At 36.9% G+C, this 15,730-nt stretch overlaps 1 protein-coding gene across 14 annotated transcripts in view; it reads right to left on the reverse strand.

The window, feature by feature from the left end:
- Positions 1-15,730, reverse strand: part of NRCAM (neuronal cell adhesion molecule) — a 183,765-nt gene that overhangs the window by 35,637 nt on the left and 132,398 nt on the right. For 6 of the 14 annotated variants that reach the window (XM_042466810.1, XM_042466812.1, XM_042466808.1 and 3 more), the window contains 5 exons: positions 14,911-15,136; positions 14,242-14,357; positions 13,293-13,497; positions 12,647-12,769; positions 9,904-10,080 (listed from right to left, as the gene is read on the reverse strand). In XM_042466810.1, the coding sequence (XP_042322744.1) occupies positions 9,904-10,080; positions 12,647-12,769; positions 13,293-13,497; positions 14,242-14,357; positions 14,911-15,136 (847 nt within the window). Of the gene's footprint in view, positions 1-1,431; positions 1,498-9,894; positions 10,081-12,646; positions 12,770-13,292; positions 13,498-14,241; positions 14,358-14,910; positions 15,137-15,730 lie in introns of all 14 variants that reach the window. The other 8 variants (XM_042466801.1, XM_042466802.1, XM_042466800.1 and 5 more) reach the window with 3 other exon arrangements.

The raw sequence follows: 15,730 nt of genomic DNA on the forward strand, positions 1-15,730 counted from the left end.
TCTCCCCATCAAATGCAGTTTTAAAAAAGCCTTTGCAAATTTTCAAAAATTGAAAATATGAAAAACCTTCCATTAACTCACCCACTAAGTACAAAATATTGACTTCCCCCCATTAATACCGGCAAGAAGGATAAAAGCAAAGAACTACAGCCCCACTGACAAAGCATAAAATTGAAGACACAGCTTCTCACACCATTTTTGACAGAAGGTGTTTGATTCAAGTAAGAAAGTCTTGCAATGCATGCCAGACATAGTAAGGTTGGACTTCTGCTTCAGTTGACTGGGAAGAGGAACAAACAAGGTGCATTCAGTAGCACTGAATAGTGTTTTGAAGATCAATGCTAGCTGCCCTACATTCTACATAATAGTGGCACTGTGGAGGTGTAGATCAGTGCTTCTTGGGCTATTCCAAGTGATGACTGGCATTTACCCCCACCCACCCAGCATGCCAGGGATCAGTATCATATAAGTGACACAATATTTTCTTATTTTCATAGTTTCCTGAAAGGTCCTTGAGGACTGGCAGGTGATGGTTCATGAACTGGCACTGGTCTGTGGACCACCATTTTGAGTAGCACTGGTGTAGATGAGAAGACTTAGGTAAGAGAGAAAAAACTAATTTAACTAACAATACTTTTTGTTCAGTTATGTGATGAGTTTTGTCATTTTTAGAGATCCATGGTAACCAGATAGGGCAAATCCAGAAGCTGGAATGAAGTTCACAATCTTAACATCAAAGTAGTTGCTGAAGATAATGCATATTCCCAAGGATTACAATGGGGTTTCCTCAGAGATGTGTGCCAGGTAATCAAAATAAAGCAGAACAAGGTATGTAGTAAGGAAAAAAAGTATGCTATGTCAGACTTTTAAAAAATCATTTGAAGGAATATATCTTCTGTAATTTGTTAATCCTGTCATCTAGTTTGTCCCTATTTTTATTTTGAGAAGAGGAACCTGGCCTGGTAACTGAGAGGAGGTAATTTCCTGTGGTCTGCCCCACTCTGAAATCACTAGAAAATTAGTGGCTCTAGAATTAGTGTTACATGCCCCTGAATTTTACCCTAAACTTATGCATGGATCATATAAAAATCCATAATTTTGGTCCCCAAACCTGCCCTTGACTAATACATGAGGTCGACTTATTGTTGAGTATAAATTGTAGGTATGATTGGTATATTTATAAACTCAACATTTAAAAGGCTAGAGACTGGAAATAAGTCAAATTTCTAAAACAGATATCCTAAAAGCAAATTTAAACAAATTTAATTCTAAATGTTAATGGGGAAAATATAGAGACATGCAGGCATAATAGCTTCCTAGTTTCATGTTATCTTGTACAGTCCAAAATTTCCTTCATGTTGTTTTGTTCTGTGGAATGGGGTATCTCATCTGTTTCCATGCCACTTATATGGATAAAGTAAATAGTAATACCCTTATAAAATGTTGAAGGTACAGTGTGCATGACAGGGGAGGTTTCAAAAAGGTTCTCTGAATATCCTTCATCAGACAATGCAGGAAAGAAGAAAACAGAGAGTAAAATATTTTTAGATAATAAAAAGTTTCAATCACAGTACCATCTTACACATTAAGAGAACAATACATGCATACATGAATGTCCATGCAAGGATTTTTTTTCCAGACACTGCACTTGATGCAATAGGAGAATACAGTGGTACCCCGGGATACGAATTACCCAGCTTACGAATTTTTCGGGATACGAAAAAATCCCATAGGGATTTATTGTTTCGGCTTACGAAGGTTTTTTCGGGTTACGAAAAAACCTCGGCGCTATTTCGCCACCGGAGGGCAGCAGAGAGCTATTTTTTTCCATTAGCGCCTATGGCAATTCAGGTTACGAAGGTTTTTCGGGTTACGAAATTAGCCGCGGAACGAATTAATTTCGTAACCCGAGGTACCACTGTAAATTATAAAAGGAAAGAGAAGCATGAAAGTCACTGTTATATTTTACAAGCTACCTTGAAAGGCCAATCACATCATCTTTCACCATTCCCATAAGAGTAAAATGTTATAGCTGCAATGCATGGCACATTACCTTCATTATGTAAAAATTTATGGTACAAAATCCATAATATTACAGTATTACAAAGGTCAAACACTGAGCGAATGAAACCTTATTTGACCACCTGACCTGCCTGTATCTATTTGAAAAATTCTGGTTTTTTTACATTTGTATTTCAAGATGAAACCAAACTCATTACAATATTTTTAACAGATCTGTGATGCAACTTCTATTTTAATTTGCTCTGACAGCCAGCTTCTGCTACTGCAATGTACACAAAATCCGCTTCTGCATGGATAATATGAACATTTTAAGGATGGTAATTCAATAATAAATGACATATTTAACAAGTCTGTCCAAACCATGGGTGGGGAACAAATTTGTTGTTCATCATTGAACCTATGGAGTCACAATGACATACCTAATAGCACTGGCTTTCTAGCTGAAGGATTGGCTGGAGGTTTTCCAGCTGATGTTTGGGTTGAGAGTTGACTTCCCCATGTTAGGAAAGGTGAGCAGGGGTAAAGCCAAATACATTCAGCCAAAGTTTTGAGAAGTGGCTGAGTTATGTTATGGCTGCTTTTAAATATTGCAGAATGGGAGAAAGAGAGATCTCAACCATAATGTAAACAGTTTTCCCAGTCACTTCTATTACTGAACAGCTCCTACAGTGAGAATCACCTTACTTAATTTATATTGCCTTCCCTGTTATTTATCATTGTGCATTTGATTTTTTCTAAATAAATGCAGAACATCATCCTTATCTATAGAAATTCATTTTGTTAATTCTGGCTCAGTTCTCAAGCCTATTAAAACCATATCAAGGCTTATTTCTGTCTTCTGTGGTGTTACTCATCTATCCCAATTTGGAAAGTACTGTATCTCCCTCCATTGTTTTAATGGAGTCATTTTACAAATATGTCAAACAACACTAAACTTAAGATGTTACACTCCCCTCCAATTTGGCAGAAAATTATTAATAAGCTTTTTGGATATAGTCCATTTACCAGCCATGATTCCTCTAACAGTAGCACTGTCTAGCCAACATGTTACCAACTTGTCAACAAGATTATAACAGAGGACTTTCGCGAAAGTCATGCAGATTATGAACAATCCTACTTATCACTGTCCCTGCATCATCTGTTTATGCCCAATATCCTTTATCTGTATTAAAGACAGCCAAATATCCCACTGGGTACAAATAGCACTATTTGAAATATTCATGCAAAGCACTTCAGATTTCATTGCAAAATTTAATGCAACACTGGAAAGAGAATATCTTCTTTTAATTTTGTCAAGCTTTATCATGTAATAAAGAGGATGGGCTGTCTGAGACAATGACAAATGTTACTTTGAAAGGTCTTTGTTGTGATTTATAGTCTCTTCCTTATTTGGAAGTTGCTTGATCTCTAATTGCCTTGTCTCCTCCTCCCATAGCTTTGTGAGAAATAAACTAATTTCAATACCTCCCTAAGGAAAACAATGACATGTATTACAGTCATCCCTTCCTAACTGTGGGGGATCTGTTCTGGACCCCCACACACATACACATGGATAGCAAAAAAAGCAGGACCATTGTTCTTTTCAATGGGCACATGTGCACACTTGTGCTCATTTATGCAACCTTGTGCAGGCCGCCCATTGAAAAAGCTGGGACTCGCTGTCCACGGAAGCGCAGATCCATGGATGGCAATTCCTGGTTGGCACAGGCGTACTGTATAATGATGAATATAAAGAGGCATGCTGTGTGTTGCCCGAAGCTGAGAGCTAAGTGCCCATGGACTGATCTAGTAAGCTACCTTAAGTCACAGGTAACTCTATCCAAATTTACTCTATCCAAACTTTACAGTAAGCACCAGTAATCACCATGGGACTTACTTCAAAGAAACGTGTAGGGCTTTTCTATGGAAAACATTAACAACAATGAACACAGTTTTCACTGTTACTTCAGCAGAATTTAATCAAGGATTGGTTTAGTTCAAAAGGGTATATCTGTCTATAGTATCTTAACTACATTCCTGAGTTTACAGATATCTAATGCTAGAACAAAGCAAAAACCATCATTATACCAAAATATGACCTGAATAGCATTTCAGATGAATTCAAGGACAATGTAAGAAACAGATTTGAACTACTGAGTATAATCAACTGGGAACCTGAAGAACTGTGGACAGAAGTCAAAGACATAATTAAGGATGAATGGAAGAAAACACTACCAGTGGCCAAAAAAATAGATAAGGAACAATGGATGGCAGATGAAACAGTGCATGCAATAAAAGAAAGAAGAAAAGCAAAAGCAAAAGGAGATAGGAACAAAGCCAGAAGTATGAACACAACTGCCCAACGTCTGACACACAGGAATAAGGAGAAATACTATAACGATCAATGCAGAGAAATAGAAGAAAACAACAAAAAGAGAAGAACGAGAGACCTCTATCAAAAAATCCGAGAAATTAAAGCCAAGTTCAAACTGAGGGAAGGATGCTCTATGGAGAAAAAAAGAACATTATGCAGGAACAAGAAGAAATAAAAAGATGCTGGAGACAAAACACAGAAGAGTTAAACAAAAGAGATGAGGGAATTAATGAGATTTGGAATGAGGAGACATATGAAGACGAACCCCAAATGAAGTGAAGTGGAATCTGCAATAAAGGAAATGGGGGAAAATTAAATTACTGGGAACAGAGGATATTCCAATTGAACTGCTACAGTGCCTATAGGCAGATGCAACTTTAGTGCTAACTGAAATATGCCAACAAATATGGAAACCAAAGCAGTGGCCAATGGACTGGAAACGTTCGCTATACATACTAATCCATAAAGAAGGAGATACAAAAGACTGCAGCAACTATAGGACCATAGCACTAATCTCACGTGCAAGCAAAATAATGCTCAAAATTCTGCAGCATAGACTCCAAGCATACATGGAGAGAGAAATTCCAGAGGTACAAGCAGGATTCAGAAAAGAAAGGGGCACTAGGAACCACACTGCAAACACATTGCAAAGCATGAAAAGCTATGGAATGCACTCAAAGGCATGGGGGTGTCACTACATTTGATAGTCCTGGTGAGGAATCTGTACCAAGGACAAGAGGCCACTGTCAGAACAGAATTCAGGGAAACAGAGTGGTTCCCAATAGGCAAAGCGGTCAGGCAAGGCTGCATCCTATCACCTTACTTGTTTAAGTTATATGTTGAAAATATCATAAGAAAAGCAGAATTAGAATCAGAAAAAGGAACCTAAGATATGCAGACGACACCATAATATTAGCAGAGAACATTTAGGAATTGGAACAGTTAATAAGAAAGGTCAAAGATGAAAGTGCAAAGACAGGTCTGATGCTGAACATAAAGAAAATAAAAATAACTATCGCAGAAGAAATACACAAATTCAATATAGACAATGAGAAAATTGAAATAGTTAAAGAATTCCCATCTCTAGGATCAAACAGTGACCAGAATGGAGACTGCAGTCAAGAAATAAGAAGACTAGGAATGGGAAGGGCAACCATGAAAGAACTGGACAAGATGCTGAAGAGCAAAGACATGCAACTGAGCACTAAAGTCAGAGTCATTCAGGCCACTGTATTCCCAATTACCATGTATGGATATGAGAGCTGGATAATGAAGGAAGCAGGCAGAAAGAAAATAAACTCATTTGAAATATGATGCTGGAGAAGAGTACTTAGGATACCATGGACAGCCAAGAAGACAAACAAGTGGGTTCTTGAACAGATCAGACCAGGGATCTCTTTGGCAACAAAGATGATCAAGTTGAGACTATCGCACTTTGGCCACATAATGAGAAGGTACGGATCACTAGACAAAACAATAATGCTAGGAAAGGTAGAGGGCAGAAGAAAGAAGGGAAAACCACAAACCAAGTGGATAGACTCAATCAGGGGGGTTGTGGGAAAGGGCTTGCAGGATATGGCAGGGCAGTGGAGGATAGGGATTCTTGGAGATGTCTTATCCACAGGGTTGCCATGAGTTGGAACCGACTCGAGGGCAGCTAACAACAACAACAATGCTAGATAGTCCAGGAAAAAAAGATTTAACAATTTAGATTTGCAAGAGCTTTGAACTTGCCTAACTTCTAGCTACATAAAAATAAAAACTTACAAATAGATGCATTTGGGTAATAAAATGGATACATAAAATTATGCAAGCTGCAAGAAAACTGGATATCATATGTTTGTTAATATAGAATATGTGATTATTATTTTATGAGCAAATGCCTGTGAGTTGATAAGAAACTGATGGACTTGCTATCATTTTTCTTCTGTTTCAATTTGTAAGCTATATATCTACTGAACTTTGTGCTAACCAACCAGATTAACTAACTGTCCTAAAAAACAGGCTAAGTGTCAATAAAATTGAGTTTTAATGACACCTACTGTACTTATTTTAGCTCAGAACACTATTTCCCAGCTGTGTCTGAAGTTGTCTGTGGTAACTGTATGCTTTACAAGTGTTGCATAGGATTGTAAACAATGAATTCCAGAGTTGTGTGCAAGTGGAATACCATACCCATGTAACCACAGTAACAGTGAAATATATCAAACATAAAGTGAGAGGAACAATTCTGGGAAATCATTCTAGATCATAAATGTGCCATTCAACAGAATGTTGAATATGATTTTCTTGAAGTTCATGTATAGAACTCAGACAATACATACAGTTTAGTGTGTGAAACTGTTTTGAATTACAGAGTATGGAATTATGTGCATTTTCCTTACACCCTCTCATTTGTAAGGAAAGACATTACTGTAGTGCATGTTAGCTAAATAATACCTCATGTAAAATACATAAAAGGGGGAAAGGCAAAGAAAATCAGATTCTGCAAGGGATTGCTATGACTTTTATTTCTTTCATTCAAATATTCGAACAAAATAACTCATTTGCCTAAGTACCAGGCCTGCCCCCAAAGACACTTAGTTAGGGAACAATTCTGTTCTTGTCTGGAATTCTGATTTGAAATTCTGAAAGTAACAATTCTTTAGTGTTACAGTTCTCCATATTGCTGCACTATTAAGTATAATATAATGTTTTCTTTTTCTTAGATTTTTGTTGTTTCACATCCTTATTCTCATAGCAATAGTTGTCTGAGCTTAATTTAGGGCGCTATATAATCTCTGAAGTAAACAACACATTTAACAGTCTATCCTACCCAAAGATAACCTGAAACTCTGCAATGCAACAGGAGATAAAGAGAACCAAAACAGTTCTTCAAATGTGTAAACCAATTAATTGAAGCTCATGATTTTGCCCTTAGAGGGCACTCATACACCAGATAGCTCAATGCCACTGACAGACAAGTGATACTGCATCCTACCCACTATATGAATCAAGCTGAGAAGAGGAGAGGCTCTTTCTGCCTCTTCACTTTTAGCAGAGGGAGTTATGACACTATCAGAGGCCTTGATAAAGAAGGCACCTGAAAACTTTTTCCAGATTTTATACAACTGTTACTACTATCTAAACAAAAGAAGAGCCATAGGAAAAGGAGTCATTCCCCATAACATAAGTTAGACCCAAAACAGACAGGCCAAATAAAGTGACTTCTGGTCACTTCGGAGGCATGGCGTTTAGGTGACACATGCCCCCAAAGCGGCTGGAAGCCGTGCCAAGCCGGCAAGATCTGGCCCTTTTAGGAGCAGATTTAATCTGCTTCTGCCAGCAGCTTGGTTGGGACTGCGGTGACAGCCTGCTTTGGTCTTGGTCCGATCAGAGCTGGCCACTCCTTCTAGGCTGCCTGCTTCGGCCCTTAGTTTTCTTCATCATAGCCTATTATAATTAATGATCACTTCACTGGATAATGGATAAAGATGAAAGAAGGCATGCCCTGCTTTTTTCAGATCAATATGGCAGGTATCAAGGAAATCCACAGATGTATAATAAGACAGTTCCTTCTATCAGTTCTTGATCTCATTTAAGACACAACATATTATCTTCTTGCCAACTGCATTTTTTTTAAAAAAAAAAAGGAAATTCCCCTTCCCCCATCACACAATTTTTAGTTTTATTTTACCTTCACCAGGACTTATATCAACTGGAAGAATATCAGCATTAATACATAAAATGAAGACACACTGCAATTAGATACAACAAAAGGAACATATATATCAATATATATTACACATCTAGATGTTTATATTAAAGCACAAAAACATGCAGTTAGATGAAATCTTGGGAGTAGGGAATAAGAAATTAAACACCCACTCACATTAAACAGCAGTTTTAAAAGCAAAAGCTTATGTTAATACACATGCTTTCATTTTACTTATATTAACCTTTATTTATTTATTAACAGTAAACATTTTTAAACACATATTTGCTCTTTTAATACATTGCTGCACAGTAAATTTCCTCTCTGAAATCAATCAATTCCCCCTAAGCAGACTCATATAGAAACTTTACATCACACAAAAATAAAAATAGTTGGTATGAAAAATGTGCAAATGTTATGACACTTTTAGGTCAGTCCTGATAATTTTCTGGTAGATTCTAATTTTCTTGTGGATTTTTTTAGGGTGGTCTGTTTTAGAATGTTTTGTGCATAATATTCTGTATAAAAATGGTACTTTAAAAAAATCCACAAAAACCAGGGAATTTGATATGTTGCTATGCTATGAGTTGTTGTTATTTGAGCTTACTATAGTTTATTATCAAAGCTTTGTTTGGTTCTGTCTCTTTGATCTCTGTTGTGATACACCTAGATTTTTAACAATGACAGCATGAAAAGTTTAGAAGCATATATTTACTCTAAATCTGCATTGTGGCTTTAGTTAGTAACTTGCAGTAAACAGATGAATGTGTATGGAACAAGGAAGTACTTTACTAAATTTGTTTAATTTTTTTTAAAAAATGGCAGGCCCACATGCTAGCTTTCTGTGCTCCTGGCTAAACACTGTGGCCTGAAACATATGGACCAAAAGAAGTTGCTCCAGGGGTATGGCATTTAGATGACACATATCACCAAAGCAGCCGGAAGTTGCTCTGAAGCAGCCCAAAAAAGGAGAGGATTGAATATGCTCCTGCTGGTGGCCTGTTTGGGACCTCGGAAGCAGCCCGCTTTATGAGCGGGCCGTACGATTGCCACAGTCATGGCCTGATCATGGCCAGAGTATGCTTTTTGCTGCCTGTTTGCTTTGGGCCTATGTTACTTTTAAGAAGAATTAATGGGAGAGGAAGCTATCAAAGACTGACCAGTGGTAGAATGATATTGTTACAGTTGGTTACAACATATTACTTAAGATTGCAGATGTCCCTTATTAGAAGGGATGCACCTTCTCTGAGGTCTGCAAAGCTTGTATCTTATTGGACTGGTACGTGTCCTTCTTTTTAAAGGGTTGGAAAACTTTTCCTTTTATATAGACTGAATAAAATGTTTTTAAAGCCATCAATGGAAGTACCTCACATCATATGCAAAAAAATAAAAATGCTGAAACTAGGTATCAAAACTCCAAAATCAGGGTAAATCCAAATATGTTCTGATGAGTTGTTTCTAGTGGGCAGTATGAAGGGAGGAAAATGTTTTGATATATGACATTTGCACAATAACCACACACCATTCTCAGTGGAGTTTCATGTCACTGTTCTCAAATCTCAGTTTGGAAAGTTGTGCAAATTCACTTGTGGAATTAGTTTGGTGTGGCAAAAAACAAAAAACAATTGGAGCAAATGCATTCATAACCAAGTTTTCTTTTGGTTAAACCAATCTGTACAACTTTTCTAGTCATAAATCACAAATACTTTGTTTTAAACTTTTTAAAAAGAAAAGACTATTCACCAACTACACATAGTCAAATTCACTCATTTTGAGATAATTTTGAATAATTTTTCAAATTTAAGTGGACCATCTTTATACATACCCATCTTACCTTCATCCATTACTGTTACTGCCTCCTCTGTTATTTGATTTCCAGATCCAACTGATGTTTGTGCGCAGAGGTAAAACTTGTATCGAGTGCTATAATTTAAGTTGCTTAATGTCAAGCTGGTCTCATTAGGTGGAATACTGATCTCTTCCAAGTGGCCTAAGTCATGTGTGCTATTTACTGTTAATATAAGATAGTAAATGGACAAAAAGGGTAGTTAATATTTATTTGGGAATACATTCTGCCATAGTACATTGCATACATTTGATCCTGAGTTCCATGATAAACATGTTGCAAATTCAGAGTTCTACAATAAACACGTTGACACATCTCTTTTCATTGCATCAGAATTCAGGTTTTGACACTGGGATACTGTGCACTAAAACATAAAATTTAATTACCTGAACCCTGTTGTTAGTTCTGACTAGTTCTATTCAACCAATGGGATTTACCTACATGTTGACTCGTCATTCAATAATTAATTAAAACTATCTACTCTAGTTGGAACTAACCAACAGCATGCCAGTCAGTGTATGAAAACTTGGATGCAACATGACTGCATGATTCAGGAACCTCCTAGACGGCTGCAGTTGGTACTGACATGGAAAAGGATATACTTTTCTATGAAGCAGAAAAAAGGTTGTGAAGAGAATAAAATGGTTCTTGCACCTCCAGGTTCATCAGGTTCAATTTAGTAAGGTTTCTACTGGAGGCAGAATTAGGTTAGCTGTAAAAAGGCCTTTTCTGGAGATAACTGCCTCCAGTGATGGTTGACACCAGCATGACCATGGCTTTTTTGGTAGTATAAGTATAGAAAGAATTGGGAGATATCTCCTTAGACCTTACAAGGACATGCTGGGTAACCTGTCTTCTACATGAGGCAGAAGGAATGCATAAGAATACAATAAAAGTGTTCAAAGAAGGCAAGCTTTTGTTTTAACATTACATGCTTTAAAAACACAAATATTTAAAACAAACTACTGTACTCTCTCCCACATGTCACACCAATCTACTGAAAAAGGCACAAAAAGGGAGACACAAGAGACTGCAACAACTATAGGACCATAGCACTGATCTCCCACACAAGCAAAATCATGCTCAAAATTTTGCAACATAGACTCCAACCACACATGGAGAGAGAAATCCCAGAGGTTCAAGAGGGGTTCAGGAAAGGAAGAGGCACTAGGGACCACACTGCAAATATACGATGGCTAATGGAGCGCACCAGAGAATTCCAAAGTAAAATCAACATGTGCTTTATAGACTATAGCAAAGCCATTGACTGCATAGATCATGAAAGGCTATGGAATTCCCTTAAGACATGGGATTGCCAACACATCTGATAGTCCTGATGAGGAATCTGTAATCAGGGCAAGAGGTACTGTCAGAACAGAACATGGAGAAACAGAATGGTTCCCAATTGGTAAAGGGGTAAGACAAGACTGCATCCTTTCACCCTATCTGTTCAACTTGAATGCAGAACATATTATAAGAAAAGCAGCCTTGGAAAAGCAGGAGAAGTGAAAATAGGAGGAAGGAATATCAACAATCTAAGATAAGCAGGTGACACCATAGTACTAGCAGAAACCTTCAAAGACCTGGAACACCTACTAAGAAATATCAAAGAAGAAAGTGTAAAGACAGGCTTAATGTGGAACATAAAGAAAACAAAAATAATTACCACTGAGGACCTTCACAAGTTCAACCTAGACAATGAAGAAATAGAAATACAGTTGGCCCTTCTTATACACGGGTTTTTTATAGACAGATTCTAGCATCCACAGCTTGAAAATGTTAAAAAAAAAAGTATAAATTTCAAATATCAAACCTTGCTTTTTCATTTTTTATTAGGGACACCATTTTGTTATGCCATTATATTTAATGGGACTTGAGCATACACGGATTTTGTTATACATGGGGGATTTTGGAACCAAACCCCAGTGTATAACAAGGGTCCACTGTAGTAAAAGAATCCCCATATCTGAGATAAAATATTGATACAAATGGGGACTGCTGTCAGGAAATCACAAGATTAAGAATAAGGAGGGTGGCTATCAAAGAACTAGAAATGATTCTAAAATGCAAAGATATACAACTGAGCACAAAAGTTAGAATCAAAGAAGCCATCATATTCCCTATTACCATGTATGGATGTGAGAGCTGGACAGTTAAGAAAGATAATGACTGATAGAAAGAAAATCAATTCATTTGAGATGTGGTGCTGAAGAAGAGTGCTGAGGATCCCTTGGATGGCCAAAAGGGCAAAGAAATGAATCCTAGAGCAGACCAAGCTGGAAACCTCCCTGGACGCCAAGATGACCAAACTGAGGGTGTTGTACTTCGGATACATCATGAGAAGGAAGGACTCATTGGAAAAGACAATAATGCTGGGAAAGGTGGAGGAAAGTAGGAAGAGAAGAAGGCCACATGCTAGATTGATGGATTCTATTAAGGAGATCCTACGTAGGTATGGGGTTGCAAGAATTAGGCAGAGCAGTGGATGACAGGGGGTCTTGGAGATGTCTTATCCACAGAGTCACCATGAGTCAAGATCAACTTGAAGGCAGTTAACAACAACAAAGCATGGAAGTAACTGATAAAATCCTCTCTGATTATTCCTTGCCTAAAAAAACTCTATGAAATTCATGGGGTCACCATAAATGGACAGGCAACTTGAAGGTGTGTGTACATGTGTGCGCACACACACACACATTCACTTTGACAGATTGTTTTAAAAATTACTTACTTGGTTGAAACTTTAGGGTATACCCTACTAAAACACCATTTGGATGCGAAGGTGGGCCCCATTCCAGAGTGAGAGAATCCAGATTTGGATTAGTAATCTTCAAGTAGGAGGGTGTACTGGGAACTTAAAAAAAATAGCATAACACATTTTAATAATATTAATTGAAAATAATTTTTAAAATATAGTAAAAGATACCATAAAGGACCAAAGTGTTTACTTACATCTTTTACTTTGTCTGATATAGATTATTGTGACCCACATACTAATTGTATCTATGGCTGCATCTGCACTACAGAAATAGTCCAGTTTGACACCACTTTAATTGCCATGGCTCAGTGATATGGAATTCTGAGAATTATAGTTTGTTGTGGCACTAGAGCTGTCTGACAGGGAAGGCTAAATAGCTCACAAAACCACAATCCCCAGAATTCCATAGCATTGAGTCATGGCAGTTAAAAGTGATTTCAAATTGGTTTATTTCTACAGTGCAGATATAGCCTTTGTTTACTCAAGTAGGTCTACTTAATAAGATTACATATAGTATTATTATATTTTTTTCTAAATAATTTACGTAATATTTTCATGACATGAGATAAAATTTTCATGTAACATATATCCACAATGATAAAGTGACCTTGATGCATACCTCCTTCAGGAGTTTTAAATGTTTCATCAGGAGTTGGTGGTCCTTCTCCTTTCCCATTAAGCACTCTGACATTCAGTTTATAAGAGCTATAAGGCTCCAGTCCTGGCACCATTCCATGTGTCTTGTTTCCATTAAACGTCAACATCTTTTTTTCTATATGCCTCTTAATTTTTCCAGATAAACTTTTCACCTTCCAATAGTAAATCTAAAAATTAAATGTAATTAAATATTTATACTACAGCTTTTCTGGATTTGTATTATGGTATTATTTGTAGGTCTGTTTAGATATTACATTTGACATAGAGAACTTTGTGGGATGTATCAAGAGTTAATCATACTTAAAGTAGCATACTAAAATTATTGGGACTTGCAGAGATTTCAATAGGTCTACAATAAGTGATATAGTGGAAAACCAAATATGATGTTTGTTAATTCCTATTAGGTTTATCTATAGCATTATTCAGAAGTGGAGTGTGTCACATTTTATCTATTATACTGGAGAAAGGTAACATAAGGAAGTCATAGCTATTACAAGTAGAACAAAAGAGCTGTGCTATACAATAGTGCTCAGAAAACAAAAAAAATTGGTAAGCATGAAAGAAAGAATAGCCTCATGCTAAATCATGATGTATTAATTTTGAAAACCATTCAAGTCACACACTTTTCAGTAAGCACTTTAGGGTAAAGAATATCAGCAGGCAGGCTAAAATTGTTTTTGACAGAAATGAACTAACAACAATCTTTTAGATGGTAAAACACAACAGCTCAAGTGGTTACTTTAACTATCTGGAATCTGATAGAACATCAACTTCATAGATAATCTACTTCAATCTACCTCTGGCTGGTGAGAACAAACTGTCTGTGGACAGAAAATTAGAAATTCCCACCCCAAAATACAAATTAACATAATTTTATTACAATAAAATATTTAATTATTTAATTAGCTTACTTTGTATCCCTGAAGATGACCTCGGATGTACTTTTGAGGTACTGGATCCCACTGAACCTTTGCTAATGTACTGTTCACAACTTGTACCTGCAAATTTCCTGGTGCAACCATTGGCACTGTTAGGGACAAATGCAACAAACCTTAAGTTAGAGTGTGAAGTCATGCAGTACTGTGCAGAAATGCTCTTAACATTACACAGAGTGAGATGGCTGTTTCAAGCAGCAGATTTTGCATGCCAAGAAAGCACATCAAGTTATTTTATTTATTTTTTAAAATATCTATTATTGTACATCAATGTCAAGAAGGGGAAAATACAAGAACACCCAAAATACACAAAATCTTTACTGTAGATTTGTCGATGTTGTTGTATTTCACTGTATGGTCTACACTAGTGATTCCCAAGGTAGGGGGTAGCGCCCCATGGGGTGTTGGAAACCTCCAGGGGGGACTAAGGGGGAAAATGGCTGCTGGGGAGCAGTGAGGAAAAGGAGGTGATATGCTATGATAATGATAGTAATTATGATGATGACTGATATTGACACATATTTTATAATTATCAATCTTTATTACCACAATGTTATTACTATTGAAACTTCAGAGTACTAACTTAAATCCATAATCTCTGGAGCAAAGTTTATGCCAAAAATTAAGCCATTCTAAGAAACTTACAGTCTTCCCCAGAATGTCCAATTGCTGTTGCAGGCTCAGGGGCAGGTCCCAGATCATTCAATGCCTGCACTTTTATCTCATACGGAGTAAAGGTTGGTGTACCAGAAACAATGTACTTAGATACATTTGCAACTGTAACAGATGTCCATTCATCATCACCATCCTTCTGCCGCCAACTGACTTTGTACCGAAGACCTGGGCCATTGGACTGAAAATTATTTAAAGGCTAAAACAAATGGGAAAAATGAAGGAACTGATTAAAAATTAGTAATCACATTTACAGAGCATACCAAAAAAATTTCTACAATAGAGTAATAAGGTTAGAGGTTATTTAATCCTCTCCTATGTAGTTTAAAAATACAACAACAACCTCCCTCTCAAGTTAAGGTGTTTTTTTATTGCAGTGAAAATTTCATTGTATTGTGTGGTATAAAAGAGCCACATGTCCACATGAATGTTTCTGGCTGCAGATTAAAGTCTATTCCACATGGCCCAAGCACTCAGAGCTAGAAAACACATGTTCACATGGAGCAGAATATTTGTTATGAGTACTTGTCAGCCCTCTCTGAAAAAAACTCCAACACCTACCCACCCAAATGCAAAAGATAGATAGAGGGTAGATAATCAGTATCTAATAATCTGTCTGTTGTTTGGGTTGGATAATTTTTTGTCTCAGTTGTTTTTTGATTGTTAAAAGACACAATAAATTTTTATGGCAAGAGGCTGAAATTTGAGGACACTGCTCAGGCAGAATATCATGAAATGTCTATTAGTTCTAGTTCTGTGAGAGCTCTGCAACAAAATTAGGTATGAGGGTCAA

The sequence above is a fragment of the Sceloporus undulatus genome, chromosome 5 (genome assembly GCF_019175285.1).
Source record: "Sceloporus undulatus isolate JIND9_A2432 ecotype Alabama chromosome 5, SceUnd_v1.1, whole genome shotgun sequence".
Classification (NCBI taxonomy): Eukaryota; Metazoa; Chordata; class Lepidosauria; order Squamata; family Phrynosomatidae; genus Sceloporus; species Sceloporus undulatus.